Below are 16,852 nucleotides of genomic sequence, written 5' to 3' on the forward strand. Positions count from 1 at the left end.
AAAATGAGAGTCTGCCACGTGTGCATCGCATGGATTGAAGGGTCCACAAACTAACAAAAGTGCCTCAATCCACTGGATAACGCACACAACCGTCATAGGGGTCCACATGTCAGTCTCCCACATGAAGGCGATGGAGAAAGGTGCCACATGGGGGTCGGCTGAACCCTTGGTTCGGCCGAACCGCCCTTGTGCCCTTTCATCTCCACCTTCCATGTGGGAGCCTGTGGTGATGTCCTAAAGGTGGTGGTAGGAGATTCCCTGAAGATTCCTTCGGAGATGCTGCCTCTTGGTGCTTATATATATGAGGGGAGGGGCTCCATTTAGAGACACACACAACTAGTGATTCACTCTCTTCCTCTTAGTTTCCAAGTTAGTGGAGTTAGGCTAGAGTAGCTCTGCTTCAGGTTCTAGGTCTCCTTGGAGTCTAGGGTATGGCTCTTGTATCTTTTATTCCTAGGTTGACTTTATTCTACTTCAAAGATATATCTTCTTTATATAGTGCTGTGCTTGGTTCTCATATGCATGAGTTGCTTATGTGTTCGTGCCATGTTCATGTGCTAGGCTTATACGCTCGTATGTTAGTCGTATACCCTTGCTCTCATAGCATATGATCACATGCTCTTATATGTGTTTATAGACCGTACCATAGTTTATATCTTGTGTGCTTAGATACCTTGTATAGCGTCGATGTGCTATGCAGGCATCAGTTCAATGGCCATTTCTATGGTGGCTTTAGCCTTCTATACAATAGCTCGAGGTGTCTGTAGTGTTGTTAACAATGCAAGCATGGTGCTTAGGTTGCATAACTTTATTGCTTATGAGTTTGCCCCACAGATAGTTAGAGGTAGGCTGCAGGTGATGGCAGCCCTGCTGGTCCTTTGTACTCCTCCACATTCGGGTACGCTGTAGGAGTTCGTAAATCAATAGTAACTTCACAGGGCGTAACTTGTGCGGGAACTATCTCCCTGCGTGCGCCTAGGTGATAGACTGATAGTCTATGCAATGTGCATGTATGGTTTGCTTGTATAATCTGTGCATTATATAGAAAGTACATATGAACATAGAGCTAACTCTTAGTCCTTCTCCTTAGGTTAGTTATCTTGAGATGAATCATGTGTGTGTCACACTATCTATTTATCTATCTTGGCCCTACCTTGAGTATTGACACTACCCATACATGATATACTCATATGCAATAGTAAACTCTTTTGACCTACCCGCCTTCCTTTGGGAAATACGATACCCTTCGTAATACTCATGGGTGAAATGCTACAACGGTATATCCGTGTGCCTGCGTATTTATTCATGAACGTTAATAAATACCAACACACAAGGCCAAGTGCGTGCTAGATCAGCCCAGATCACGACGTGGCCCACCTCTCGACCACCCCAGGTCTGGAGTGAAGACCGTGGCCATCGGAGCCACACAGGTTGGAGAAGGGCCCGCGTAGGTCCCACAGCACCTCGCCCGCTCGTCACCGTTGACACGGGAGGATCGGCTCCGTGTAGACGAGCATTCAATGCAGGGCACGGCCACACTGGCTGTCCCACGCTGGTGACAAGACCCGGCTGAAGGAACCAATCTTTGGTCAAGGGGTCCAAGGGTGAGGCTACACCCCTCAGACCTCCCAGAACGCTTGTCAGGGGAAGGCACGCGCGAACGTACGAGCCCACGCGCCCCGACATCATCACCACCCCTGTCAGGGCGACTTGTCAAGGTCAAGGATCTGACCCAGCGCTAGATCCCGTACGACCCTACGGGGGGTGGGACCTAGCGGTGGGTGACGGTGTGAGATGGCCATGAGTCACCGAGGAGGTCGGGGAAAGCCGGAACAGGCTGCACGTCCCACCCCCGCCTCGAGCTCACGCCTATCCGCTCATCACCAGTACGACTGATAGCCATGACTCTCGTCCTGTTCACTGCCACGGGGTTGGCAGATGGGACGGGAGCACGCCACATGCCAGGCCTCGCGTAGGGGGCCCACGCCGCATAGGAGTCGTCGTACAAGGCATGCGAAGCTCGCTGCCAGGCTAGGAGGACAGGATATGGAAGACCCCGCCCACGGCACCGCCCCTGACCTCTAAGTCGGGGACCCCCTCCATTTCTAAAAAACATTGTTGCTCGGTCCCTGGTCTATATAAAGGGAACCGGGCCTTCTTCTCACTCTCTCGCACTCACTCGCACAACACACATTCCCGCACCGCACGAACACCTGCTTGCAAGCACCCCGTTGTAAGCCCTGTGCACACGATCCAAGGAACAAGACTCCTGCCGAAACTAGACGTAAGGACATTCCCGAACCAGTGTCCCTCGTGTGCTAGCCATCGGAAGTGAGGAGAGCGCGACGTACATTCACTAGTCGGTGGTACGAAACACCGACACGATGCAATCCATTTTTTTTCAAAATGTTGATCTCGCATTTGACTAATGTTGAATCAATTCGCTAAAAATGTTGAAATAATTTTTGGAAAAATGTTGAAGGTAGTATTTTTTAAATGTTCATCTAGCTTTTCAAAATTGTTGAATCTGCAATTTCCGATATGTTGATCTATTATTCGGAAAATATTGAAATCTTTGAAAGGTTGAATCCATACTGGGGCGGAGCCAGATCTCTTTGTCGATGTCAGCTGACATCGATTTTTCTGACATCGATTTTTTGCTACAAAATCAGTAGGAAATCACTCTTCCACGCTGTTTGTTCATGGAGCTGACACACAACGTGTAATAGAGCTGACACCGGTAGCTCTGATCTCTAATTAGACCTAATGAACTTTTAAAACCATGTTGCTTATCTAGCTGTACAGGAGCCCCCACACCAAACAGACCAAGACCAAAGTACTGCGGCGACCACATGGAGCTCGTCGCCATCGGAACACGAGTTGCTGGAGCTCCTGCAAAAACCTTTTGAAAAAACACGTGAGACCACGGAACACTGGTACGGACTACGGACTACTGGCCAACCACTGGATGAAGCATGGATTTTTTTTTTCTCACTGCTATGCATGTTTCTGCTGTTCTTTTATTTATATTTTTATTTTCGGAAAACAAGTGCACCGTGTTTTAGATACGAGACATGCACGAACCCACTAGTGCATTGCCTGAGCTCGTGCTTCAACATTTGGCCAGCCTGCACTTGCAATATACTCCCAGGTTCTAAGATTATTCTACCTTATCAAACTCGTATAGCTTTGACCAAATTTATTGAAAAATATACCAACATACAATATCAAATAAATGCATTATAAAAAATATATTCCATGGTTTTTCTAATGAAACTAGTTCGATAGCGTAGATATTTATGTATTTTTACAAACTTTGTTAAAATTAAAGAAATTTGGCTTATGACAAAACTAAAACGACTTTAAATTTGGAAGGGAAGGGGTAGGCTTAACCACTTTTGGTCGGATCTTTCAATACCTAACCAACCTGCCATAGTGCCATTTGACCAAATCTGCCCTATATGCATGGAGAGGAAACCTCAGTCATCAACTTGTCTGAAAGCTAGAAAACAGCAGTACCCGTGGACTCCATCCATTTGATGTGCATCTGTCCGCTACTTTCGTCTCTCCTGGCTTCCCTCTCGTCGGTACCTCCTTGCGCGGCGTCGCCCCTGCTAGGAAACAACCCCCCCCCCCCCCCCCCCCCCCCCCCCCCCAGCCGGCGCGCAGGAGCAGTGGCAAATGGCAAGAGGACGCGCGCGCCACGGGGAGGAGCTCATGGCGCGCGCCTCGGTTCGGCTCGGATGGGACCAATCAGCCCGCCGTCCCCGGCGGCGTGAGGCACGGGCCGTGCGCCCCCTCGCGGACGTCCTCGCTAGCGACGCCGTCAGTCGCCGAGACGCTGCGTGGGGACCAGCGGTGGGCGGAGTACATCCTGAGGAGGTGCCGGTGAACTGGGGCTAGGAGATCGGCACGATCTCAACTACGTGGTGACGGCGAGCCTCGGCACGCCGGGCGTGGCGCAGATGCTGGAGGTGGACACCGGCAGCGACCTGTCGTGTGTGCAGTGCAAGCCGGGCGCGCGCGGCGTCGTCGTGCTTCAGAAAGAAGGACCCGCTCTTCGACCCCTTCCCAGTCCTCGTCGTACGCCGCCGTGCTGTGCGGCGGGTCCGCGTGCTCGGGGCTGGGCATCTACGCGTCCGGGTGCTTGGCGGCGCAGACGCGCGCGCAGTGCGGGTACGTTGTCAGCTACGGCGACGGGCCCAACACAACGGGCGTGTACAGTACAGCTTCGACACGCTGACGCTGATGGCGACGGACGCGGTGGCGCGGTGCTCGGATTCCTCTTCGGGTGCGGCCACGCGCAGAGCGGTCTGTTCACCGGCATCGATGGGCTCCTCGGCCTCGGCCGCCTGCCGGTGTCGCTGGTGGGGCAGGCGGCGGGCGCGTACGGCGGGGCCTTCTCCTACTGCTTCCCGACGAAGCCGTCCACCTTGGGGTACCTGACGCTGGGCGGCGGTGCGAATGCCGCGGCGCCGGGGGTTCGCGACGACGCAGCTGCAGCGCGTGACTCCACGGTGATCCGTCCCTGCTGCTCTGCTATACTGTATGGGTCTCAGTTCTTCAGGTCAAATATCTCCTGTCATCTTTCCTACTGCCTCTCGTTTCTCTTTTGCTATCTCTGATTTTCCCCAAATTGAGTTCATTCATGGTCTAGCACCAATTGCTGTACTTGGATTCACAAATAAGTTCTCTAATCACTAACCCCACAAACCCCTTTTCTTCCCCCAACATTTTAACGCTGTTCTGTTCTTGTTTGGTTTACGATGGTTCACTGAAATTTTAGCGCTGCATACTTGAAATTGATGTGTGGTACAGCTGATCTGATGTTGATAGACTCATTAGGGATCATCTAGGTGTGGATCTTCGGGTGATTTCGGTTTAGCATTGTATAAACTTGAGAATCTAGGGAGGGAGAGAGAGAGAGAGAGAGAGGAGTAAACACCCATACCTTCGGGCTTGGCAGGAGAGGTAGAGTAGGAAAAAGTAACCGTGGGAGCAGCGATGCAGTACGGGCCGGTAGAGTCCAGAGGACGGCGACACGGCCGGCGGTGCTTCCCGTCACTGCAGCGTGCCCATGATCGGAGGGGCCTTCTAGGGTTGTTTGGTGGGTTAGTGGCGGTGGTCAAATTCGTGTGTTGTGCCTCGGCCCCGACCTTTCTCCTTTTATAGCGTTGTGTGACAGGGGTCCGCCGACCAGTGGTGGGTTGAGCGTCCCCGATCAGGACGCGGTCAAGGGGTCCGACTCAATCGTTGGATTGATTCGGATGAGATCAATCCTAACAGATGTATGTATTTGTTTTTAATCAGTTACCATCTTATCACTACGTGTTAGCTAGCTCATACTCTGTGTGATGGCTCCTTAAAGAAATGGAGGATCATCTAATATACTTTGGAACAATGAATGAGTATTTGTCCCAATTGATTCCTTATCATGGAATCTGAGTATTGCTCTCTCTAATTGCCAGACTAATTTCTTTGATACGCTTTTACTATGTTTATAGTTAAAGTAGGAGAGAAAGAACTTAACTATGCATGTCTGAAATGCTGTATCTCTCTTGATTGATTTGCTTAACTGTCCGCTACTGGAGAACAGTAGCTGCTTTTTTATTCCAAAATCCAAACCACAGGCACATGTTTTTAAGGTTATCTTATTCATATCATGAACCTACATTAGTCATGAACCAAATGCATTATCCTATTTTTATTCTTAGTTGAACTCTGGTATTCTGAACCAGATGCTTCAGGAGTCATAAGGGACCTTTTTGTTCCTGAACTTAAAAGGAAATGGAGCTACAGGTCTTGCTATCTCATTACTTGGTGTTATGGTGATGCCGTAAGCTTCTTGATTATATTTTTGTTCCCATCCATTTGATTTTGAACACAAAACTATTTTTCCATTTATCTTTCATATAAATTGTAGGCATAATCTTTTTCTGTACTCAGCATTAGTGGTATCAAGAAAAATGCAGGTCCATTCATGGGATTAAATTAACCTCTAAACCCTTCTTTCAGCTATTATTGATATGACATCCCATATGTGCCAAATTCCTCCAACCCTGCTGCTATTGTGCCACACTAGAGTTGAGTCGGTCCGATTTGTTGAGAAGATATCTAATGCTAATTTCAAGTATGAAAACGCAAAAGCCTTAATATGAAATTTGCTCCCAACAGTTCAGTTTCTTGCATGAGGCATGTAGTTTCTCTGAAATTGAAAGTGCATTTGCTCTTATGGTACCTTTCCTCGTCAACATATCTATCATATCAGTTAGTGGTGTTGTATGTGGTTTAGGTAGTTTTTGAACGCTGAAGATCAGGCAAACTTGATCTGAACCAGGCTTCATTTTTATTAAAATTGGTAAATTTTGTCTTCATATTGTTGTACAGCACTTATTAGATGGATTGTTTTGAGCTTTGCCTCATTTGACTAATAGGAAAGCAGAAACTATAAACACCAACTCCTCATGGACAAAAACATTTCTGATGCACCAACTAGGTAGATATGCATCAGTTGTCAGATGTTTTCTGTCAAGTCTAATTTCTTTTGTATACGGGTTTCTGGAACATTATCTCTTTTCTTGTGCTAGTCCTCGCTGAGTTACACAGTTTTCTACCACCGGCTATTTAACCTAGTCTAACCCACTCATATCTAGCAGTATGGCACTAAAGCCTGTGCTGCTGCTAGCACTGCTAGCACGCACGCACACCACTTTTGGCCCAAGTGGCCCGGCCCATGGGCTGTTACACCTGATTCATATCTTAGCCGTTTGTATTCAATTTTACCCAGTTGATCTTGCATGTTGACGATTTTTATTGAGGTAATTCTTGATCCCCATGTTTCCCAAATACCTAAACCATGAATGACTGCACACTCTAATTATCCTTATAGAAGAAGGATCCTGATTTTTTTTTTCTTATGATGTCAGTGACCACTTAATCTGAATCTTCGGCATTAGCAAACAATATTCATATTCATCAGTTAATGGATGCTATTAGATATTGCAGTCAGAATGGAGTCTATCACAAGGAACTCCAGGTACTCGCTGGCTTATCCTCTCATCTTTTGGCACTTTTCACCTTCGGATTTAAGCTGCTGTCTTTTTTTTTTTGCTTTATGTTTTTAGAGGATAGCAATTTGTAGCACATGGTAAATTGCTCGCCTTTTCTACTACTGAGAAAATTTACCAAATACTTCTATCTATGCCTACAAGTATGCAATCAGTGCATCAGGTACTTATGATGGAGGGATGTCAGTGTGCCTATTTTTTTTTATTATGCGTTGTTCGTGTTCGGCAATTTATGTGTCATCTATCCAAGAACAAACATTTGTTGGACAATTCGCGTTTACAAAACAATGGGTTTGGAAGTTCAGTTTACTAGGATAAGAGATTATAGAGTGGGTGATGGGGCTTAACAGTTAGAATGTGCCTTCACCCTGTTAGCCCCAGTACAGGTTAGCAGATTCAATAAACCCTCAAGAATATCATTCTTGAGGGTTTATTCCATAGCAGTGGATTTTGTCAACTAGAGCCCTGCTGTTGGAGCATCAGTACATAAAGAGTCTATTCTGTATTTATTGTGTTTAACTTTCGAAATGCTTACCTGTAGGTAGTTCGGGAATTCGGATCATTCAACAACTACTATTGGAGCTTTGTGAACCACAAGCCCATCACAAACTGTTTCTTCTATGCTCGCCAAATATCTACAAAGACTCCGAAAGTTGAAGCTATAAGCAAGGACCTGATGCGCTGAGGGTTCCAGTGTGTTGGCCCCACAACAATCTACTCCTTCTGCCCTTCATGCAGGTTGGGATCGTTTACAACCATTTATGATATGATGTTGCTTCAGGTTATTTTAAGGCCTACAGCCAACATCCCAACACAGGCCCAATGAAAAATAATGGAGAACTAACAGAACCAGCATAGCCCGATAGAAGGTTGAGCGGTCTTCTGAAGATTCAAATAGCATGTAGACGCCGGAGGTGTAACTTGCTGAAGTCAGCCTGAATTATTGTTTTTATATGTGATAGTCATGGCAGTTTGACAGTGCATCAGGATGCTATTGAGATTGGGCGGCTTTGTGGTGTGGTGTGGTGTGCTTTCTGCTTTCTCACATGTATAATATTGGTATTGCAGAATGCAGTTTGATGTAAACCGACTCCTGTTGCGTTTTTTTTTCAAAATGTACGCTGCCTGGTGTGTATGTACAAATGATCATGCAGTATACAATGTTCTAGCAGTTCGCCGTTTCATGGCTGACCTTGCATCTGATTAGTGATTACCTATCGCAAGTTTCTTTATAACAAATTGTGTGCACCGAATTTCCCAATTGTGTGCACCTAATTGAGGAAACATGATGATAAAAATACAATCCCGGCAGGAAAAAATTACATTACAAACTAGACCGGGAAAATGGCTCTAGTAGTAATACTGTGCTAAGGAAGGAAGCTCTCTTTTCTTTGTAGTTAGTAGTCCTCTTTACATATACATTCAACGGAATATTTCAACATCCACAGCCAAACTAACTCCCCAGCTCATCTACCTCCCTGGTACTAACAAAACTCAACGAATTTCCAGTCAATCTTGCTATATGGTGACTACCCTAGAGGTTACAAAGTGTACAAAATGCCTGCCTGCACCAATTTGTGTGGTATACTATCCGTATGTATGCTAAACCTATATCAACCCATCTTGCTGACACATGCAATCGGGCATCGGGAAGGTGTATATGGAATCGTTAGGTTTCCTGAATGCAATGCTCCTTACGCCGCTGTGCTGCAGTATTTCCTGCATGTTCTGCTTAAAGCGATCCCATCTGAAATTGCACGAGGGAAATTAAAACAACTCATCTTAATAATATAGTACTAAACAAAATTATGCCAGAATTAAAATTTAGGTGTGCTACAAAATTGTGGACTGGACCAATATATTCAGAAATGTAAAACCTAGGAAAGGCTTCTGGTGTAAAAAAAATTCAGGGATTAGTTCAATGGGCTGTTGGGAAGGCATACTAATTAAAGAAGTTGATTAGGTAAAAACCAGAACAACAGCAAGAACGGACCACTTTTTGGTCAAAACATAGTCTTCAACAATTGTTTTATCAAAGAATTATCATCTAGATGGCCAAAGTTGAAAACCGAATTGCTGTGATCTGACAGCTACTGGCAGCCAGTGATGAGCTAACCACTTATAATTATGGATTTAGTGAATGATTGATAGTTACTGATCGAAATGTATGGTGAGTGCTCCAAACAACTGACCTGATATTGGGATCGTCAAATGATAAAACTAGCTTCCGTTTGTCAGGTTTTATTGTCTTTGAATTCCCTCTAAACAGGTAACGCCTGTGCCCCATCAGAAAGTGAGGGAAGTTTCCTCCTTGAGTTGTCACAAACACTTCACTCTGAACGCAAACAGTGTAATCTAACGCTGCTAGACGAGATGAGTGTCCCTGCAGAGAATAGGTTGGTGAGCGGGGTCCCAATCTAACTTCTGTTCTCAACCAAGACAGATACTTCAGACTAACATATTGTTCCAAATTTGTATGTGGTAAAGGTGAACAGAAGCATGCATGCATACTCGTTCAGTGTTAAAAATAACTCCATCTCTTCTTTAATGAAATGATATGCAGCTCTCCAGTGTATTCAAGTAAACAAACAGAGTGCTGGCGCAAGTAATACCTTGAACTGAGCAAGCTCTTCAGGTAAAGCAAGAGAATCCTTTGTCGCTAAAAGAGGGAACATCTGGCCAAGCGGAGCCATGTATTTTTCAGAATTGTATATTTTACCAGAAGCAACGTACAGGGAGGTGGTATTGTCAAATCCCATGCCTCGTAGCATCATACCAACCTGCAAGAATCCATTCAGTGAGGACATCATCTCCAGTAAACCCTTTTAAATGATTTTAGAAGGCAACTTAGTAATAAACTGAAGCTTAACCGACTAAACTGACTTGGTAACGGAATACAGAAAAGCAGGAAAAAAAAGTGATAAACCAAGCCTATAGCAATTTTTAGGACACTTTGAAATACTGACTACATGATTCAGCACACAAATGCAACTGTCTGTCCAACATAAAATGCTGCACTCCCATCAGATGATCCACATACAGCAGCGTAGATATAGAAAGTGTTTACAGTGGACAATACAAGGAGACAAAAACAAAAAAGGAGGTCTAACCTCTAGAGGAGTAAGAGGACATTTTCCATCCCTTCTATTTGCCTCTGGATTTATCACTTGACCATGTCGACGAAACTTGCCTCTCCAGCTCCTTTCACGAGCATTGTCCATTTCAGTTTTCTCCTTCAAGCCACCGTCATATGTACAGCACGAAAAGGCTACCATATCCTAAAAGTACACAGTATCAGTAGGATGGAAGAAAATACCGTATTGCGAACATGTACGAGAGAATTAATAACCTCTTCAAAGCGAAGATGCACCGAAACATAGTTCCCACCAGTCAAAGAACTCTTTTTCATCATTCGGCCAACCAAATCCTCTGCAAGATTTCTTATTGGTTCAGCAAACCTCAGTGCGTGGTAGTTTACCAAACACCTCAAGGCCTGGATGTTCGATGGAACTGACTGGGCTAATCTATTTGAGAATGGGGCTATGCGCACAACCCTGCACAGAACAGACAATAAAATGAAACATGCGCCTTGGCTTTGTCCCAGTTAAATCAAGCTCTCCTTCATTCCAGGTGGAGTGGGGGGGATGTATTCCTTACCCTAACTCCAGCAGTTTTGGAAGCACCTTTTGCACATAGTGGTTCGGTGATGAGTAGGCTTTAGTTCTCATATTTGGTATGCTGCTGATATTATGATTGAAGCGCAGCAAAACATCTTCAGGAAGTTTCTTCACAACTCTTACATGTTCTCTGAGTGTCTCAATGAAATGATCTTCGTCAAATATATCACCAAATTTGCTGGAAGAAATACACCAGGTCAGATTCTATATCCTCATGAAACTGCTTACCAAGAGGTACAGAAGTAATACCAATGATCATTCTCAAATCAAAATGTTAAAGTTTGCAGTTTATGTTGTATGTTAACAACCTTTCACACTCTTAAACTAGTATTTCCCAACAAAATTATAGGAAGTCACAAATAAAAAGGGCATTTTATATGTAAGGAAACAATGTGATAATCAGACAAATAGTTACCTCGCATCACGCCAAACGCTATTCAGATGAAATGTTGGGATCACAAGAATTGCATTAAGCAAGCTGGCCACAGCAACAGCATCACAGATCTGCATTGCAAAATCTGAGTTAATTATTATGCAACTTAGGGTGAAGACTCCAAGAACTTCAGAAATATAATAGATTAGCATCACAGCTAATGGGTACGGATCACAGCAGGATTTTAAGAAATGGAGAGAAGAAATATATTGACAACAGGACATATAAGCATTAATGTGATAACCAAGATGGTACTTCAGACTGTTTTTTTTTCCTAGATAGCAGGACCTTTTCTACATAAGAATATCTAAAACCACTGATTTGCCACATTTATGTCAAAAACTTAATTGAACTATCCAACTCCATATATAAAAGGAAGGAGTGACTTCTTTTTCTGGAAGAAACTCTACGCTGTTGCCAATTCCCTCATTTTCATAATAAAACTATTGAAGAAAGCCAACGCAGTTAAGTAAAATGTGACACTAACATGACTGTCAAAAATCACTCATTGGTGCACCCTGATGTCCATAATCACTCATATATAGAAGCAAGGTGGTAGTAACTTTCTTTTTATGGAAAAAATTCTAGGCTGTTGCCAATTCACTCATTTTTCATAATACAACTATTAAAGAATGCCAGCACAGTTGAATAAAGTGCGTCCAAAACCACTTATTGGTGCATCAAAGATTTACAAGGCACTGGACTTTCATTTAAGGCAATGGCAATGGTATATCTTACTCAGAACAATGAGCACACATCTATTCAAAAAGTAATAATCCTGGTACTTACAGAAAGTCGTTGTTGATTCAGACCACCATTTGCTTCAATCATGAGATAGCCATTTGAGGGCGGCAACTCTGCAAAGAACCAAAATGTGATGTAGACTATCAGTGTTGACTTAAAGGTCATCCAGTTTCCTCATGATTATGTGGCCCAAGAATTCCATAAGGTATATCATTTCAATTGGGTACATATGATGTACGAAATCATAGCAAAGATTTTCAAAATGGAACCTGATCGAATCAGCCTGCTGTTGACACAAGGCATCCATGGCTCCCCAGAATTTTGATATTGTGATGTCATTAACTGCACAATACCAACATAAAAGTGTTATATAACATGAATTTGATAAGAGCAAACGTGTCTAAAGATGGGCACAGATTGGTTCCGACAAGAGGAAAAAATAGGCAAAATAGCAAGTTATTCTACATGTACAGACGTTACAGGGAAGTCCACATTGTCCATTCCCTACCAATAGGGGTTCATTTTTGGCACATTCCCAGATTGATTTAACAGTTAAATTTGAATGAAGATAACCAATTGCATCCAAAATTGAAGCTCTCAAGAGGCACAGTATTGTGATCTAAAGATTATTTCTTCCTTTGGAATCTTAGGAGGCTTAAACTACAAACATTCTGTTCCTTGTTTAGCAAAGCATACAGCTATGCAACAGGTTGTTACTCAGAGTACATCTAGTTCATAAGCAAAGAAGAAAAAAAGACATGATATACTAGTAAATAAATGCTCAGTAGAATCGATCACTCAGAACCGAAGGTGAAGTAAACAAGGCGAAGCCCAAGAAACCAAGAACCATCCTGTATTTATTTCGGCCCTGAACTCACAACAAGAACACCACCTGACGAAACAAGAAAAACAATGCGCATCCCTCCCGTTATTATTTTCCGAGCAGGAACATGTAAAGGACGCCGAAATTCGCGGAATAGTTGGACTAATCCTTGCAGCAAAACCCAGGAAGAGACGGAGCAAAGAAGCACGCGAGAACTGAAGCTTCGCCCCCCCCACAAGAAAAGCCAGCGAGCACCGATGATACCCGTAGCAAAGAAGAAACAGGGGTGGTCGCTACTCGCTAGATAGGAAGGGGAGCAGCGCCCTCACCATGCTGCGGCGCCACGAGGCCGAGGAGGAGAGGGAGGAGGCGGACGCGACGAGCGTGGCGTCGTCGCGCATGGACGGCCAGAGCCGCTCGAAGACGAGGTGGCTGCGGTACACCGACCCGGGCTGTGGCGGCGAGGGCGGCGGGGCCGCGTGGCGCCGCGGCCGCTGGAGCGGGGAGGATGAGGCCACCTCGACGCCCGGACCCCCGCCGGAGAGCCTCCCGGCGAGCAGGAACATGAGCGTCCCCGCGGCGTAGGCGAGGGCGAGGAGCAGGACGACCACGCCGCGCCTCCGCGGTCCGCCGCCGCCGCGGGCGCCCGGGCGGCGCCACGCGGCGGCGGGCTTGCGCATTGACGCCGCGAGAGACATGGGGGCGGGGGACCCTCAGCGGCGGCGCGTGGGGATCATGTGAGCTCCGCTCGCTCAGCTGGGGTGGGGGGAGGTTGGGCGGAAACGGGCGCAGGGATTAATGGAGCTGCAGGGGATGGTGAGGCGAGAGGAGGGAGGGAGAAGCAGATTGGAAGGATGGAAACCGAAAAGGGAAGAAACGCGGAAGGAAAACGTGTGCGCAGGAATTAGTAGTGTGTAACCGCCGGAATCAGCGTGGCCAAATGGCGGTGCGCGTACGTGGCGTCGTGCGACGACCTCGGATTGCCTTGTGCGGCACTAGCCTGATTGCTTGCGCCCTCGCTGCGTGTAGCCTACTTTGGTGCTTCATCTTGACTATAGAATCTACACTTCAGTTTCATATTATATTATGTTCTGCTACCGACGTAACTAGGAATAACATATCGTGGATTTGAAATGAATAACATATCGTGGATTTGAAAAGAAAATTATCTGAATAGAAACGTTGGGTGAAACATATCCTACCATTGTATTGCAAATCTAGCTCTCTCACGCTTAGCGACGTGGAGCAAGCGACCGTTAACTATGTTGACGTCACATGTTTTGCTATTGTCTATTAGAGTACTTGTAGTGTTCCGATCGAGTCGTTGGAATAATAGACATGTAACCTAATACAACTCCAGTTCAACATTTCTTTCTTTCTATATGCTGCTAGGTAACAAAGTTTAGACTTCCGTACTACTCATAAACCATAACCCTAAATACAGATCAGATGGTTTCGTGGAAAGTTCATAGCTAACTATCCAACTATTTTGAAATTCGTGGCTCCTGTCTTTTATTTTGGTGGCAACTTAAACGAAATAGCCTTTTTTAGCGATACATGAATAAAATAGCCTTTTCCGGTTGCGGTTGAACGCTCTCACGAAAATATGACATCCGACAAGAACCTTGAAAACAAGCGTGCACCTGAAGATCGCAGGCACAGAGAATCCAAGGATTCGACGGAGCTCCCTTGTGGGTGATGCAAACTTTCAACGGTCCTCGGATGGGGGCGTGGACCTGGGACTGTGAGGGCAGGCTTTGGTTGGTGTTTAGCGCGCAAACCGTCAAATCAAAACCAGCTGCTAGTACTCTCTCTCTCCGTGGAAGCCACTGCCAAGATCTTCTGGCTCTGCCTGTTGCTGTCTCCTCATCAAACTAGTGGTGTTATTGATCTGACACTGAGGTCCTGTTTAGTTGACCGATTTCTTTATAAAATTACTATACAGTATACTGTAGCATTTCGTTGTAGCATTTCGTTTGTATTTATAAATTATTGTTTAAATATTGACTAATTAGGCTCAAAAGATTCGTCTCGCAAAGTACAACCAAATTGTGCAATTAGTTTTTAATTTCGTCTACATTCAGTACTCCATACATGTACCGCAAGTTTGATGTGATGGAAAATCTTCTTTTTATACAGTATTAAAGTTAGGATTTCGAGGTGCGTAAAAAAATACGCAGTACCAACACCTGATGGTAGTTCGCAGCGCACACCTGGATGGGGTGGCTCCAGTGGTTTAGCCTTTAGGACTAGGCATATTTGCTGATTACTGAAACAATATTTCGTCCAAGAAATTCTCTTGGCTCTAGTGGTGGATGGAGACGGCGCATGGATTTTCTTGAGAATTACGAGGGTATTTGATAGTAGGTGCTAAAATAATGTCACATCGGATATTCGGATGCTAATTAGGACTAAACATGAGCTAATTATAAAACTAATTGTAGAACTCTGTGCTAATTCGCGAGACGAATCTATTAAGCCTAATTAATCCGTCATTAGCAAATGGTTACTGTAGCACCACATTATCAAATCATGAACTAATTAGGTTTAATAGATTCGTCTCGTGAATTAGACTCTATCTGTGCAATTAATTTTATAATTAGACTATATTTAATACTCCTAATTAGCATCAAACATCCGATGTGACAGATGCTAAACTCTACTGGTTTTTTTGCATACGGAGTAGTAGTAAAATATGTTTTCTGGTTTGGAGGGTTTTCTTTTTTGATAATTTGGTTTGGAGTCTTGGGGAGATAACTGCGTCATGGATATGTCTCGAGTTCCCAAAGGAGAAGAGGGTTTCTTGCACGCTGTGCAAGCATTTATGCGGCCTAAATCACCGTGCATTGTCCTCTTGGGTGAGGTGCCGACCGTTGGCTCGGCAAGCCAAGCCAAAGCCACTGTTCTGTCCCTGGCCGCTGCTGCGCTTCTGCCCAAAAGCCGGGAAGGCCAGAGCTGAACAGAGACGAGGTCGTCAGCATGTGGCTCCCTCGTGCCATGGACTTCGTGCTCAAAACGAAACGAAACGAAAACCTGTTCGCGGCTCATCGTCTCGTTTCCGCTACACCATCCTTGAGCTGCCAGTTGCTTTGGAGTGCAAAAGGGACTTGATCATCAGCTGCAGCACAAGCACCGTCTCTGGATGCACGCACGTGACATTCCTTCCGGTGGTAGTTTCTGTTTCAGTGTGTTATGCACGCGTATGTGATGTGCCCAACATGATTGCACCAAAAACTTCCCAGCCAACCTACAGATATTTCGACGGCTCCCGTATAATTTTCACCGACAGGTGACAGAAAAAAGCTAAGGCGAAAATTAAGTAATTAACCAAGGCAGATGAAAAATGCGTATCACAGCGGCTTTCCAGGACAAACAAACCAATCTTGAAGACCAACAGAAAAGATTCTCAACAAGTGCAGTTGGGACTTGCAATTGACCTAGATTCCATTGTGCTTTCTAAGGCCTGCCTGCTCGCTGCACAAGACAATAGCAAAGGCCCCCCTGCAGGCCGGATCACCTAGTGACGTTTGGTTTTCTTTGCTTATTTTTAGCACATGTCACATAGAATGTTTAGATACTAATTAGGAGTATTAAACGTAGACTATTTACAAAATCCATTACATAAGTGGAGGCTAAACGGCGAAACGAATCTATTAAGCCTAATTAATCCATCATTAGCAAATGTTTATTGTAGCAACACATTGTCAAATCATGGACTAGTTAGGGTTAATAGATTCGTCTCGCCGTTTAGCCTTCACTTATGTAATGGGTTTTATAAATAGTCTACATTTAGGCCTGGTTTGGTTCATTGACTTAAATTTAAGCACCCGTCACATCGAATGTTTAGATACTAATTAGGAGTATTAAACGTAGACTATTTACAAATTCGATTACATAAGTGGAGGCTAAACGGCGAGACGAATCTATTAAGCCTAATTAGTCCATGATTTGACAATGTGTTGCTACAGTAAACATTTGCTAATGATGAATTAATTAGGCTTAATAGATTCGTCTCGCCGTTTAGCCTCCACTTATGTAATAAGTTTTGTAAATAGTCTACGTTTAATACTTCTAATTAGTATCTAAACATTCGATGTGACACGTGTTA

General features: G+C 44.7%; 1 protein-coding gene and 1 non-coding gene across 2 annotated transcripts; one reads left to right on the forward strand and one right to left on the reverse strand.

Annotated features, from left to right (window-relative positions):
* The first annotated feature begins 5,399 nt into the window (after nt 1-5,399).
* Nucleotides 5,400-8,277, forward strand: LOC117865942 (uncharacterized). The gene is made up of 2 exons (XR_011898722.1): nt 5,400-7,036; nt 7,609-8,277. It is a non-coding gene; the product is annotated as an uncharacterized protein (transcript).
* Nucleotides 8,278-8,435: 158 nt separating this feature from the next.
* On the reverse strand, nt 8,436-13,616 carry LOC117865931 (O-fucosyltransferase 10). The gene is made up of 10 exons (XM_034750198.2): nt 13,074-13,616; nt 12,191-12,263; nt 11,967-12,034; nt 11,160-11,248; nt 10,725-10,922; nt 10,417-10,621; nt 10,178-10,345; nt 9,680-9,847; nt 9,260-9,450; nt 8,436-8,814 (listed from the first exon to the last, which is right to left on the reverse strand). The coding sequence occupies exons 1-10, from the start codon at nt 13,440-13,442 to the stop codon at nt 8,676-8,678; spliced, it is 1,668 nt and encodes a 555-aa protein (XP_034606089.1). The 5' UTR covers nt 13,443-13,616; the 3' UTR covers nt 8,436-8,675.
* Nucleotides 13,617-16,852: the final 3,236 nt, after the last annotated feature.

The sequence above is a fragment of the Setaria viridis genome, chromosome 7 (assembly GCF_005286985.2).
Source record: "Setaria viridis chromosome 7, Setaria_viridis_v4.0, whole genome shotgun sequence".
Taxonomy (NCBI): domain Eukaryota; kingdom Viridiplantae; phylum Streptophyta; class Magnoliopsida; order Poales; family Poaceae; genus Setaria; species Setaria viridis.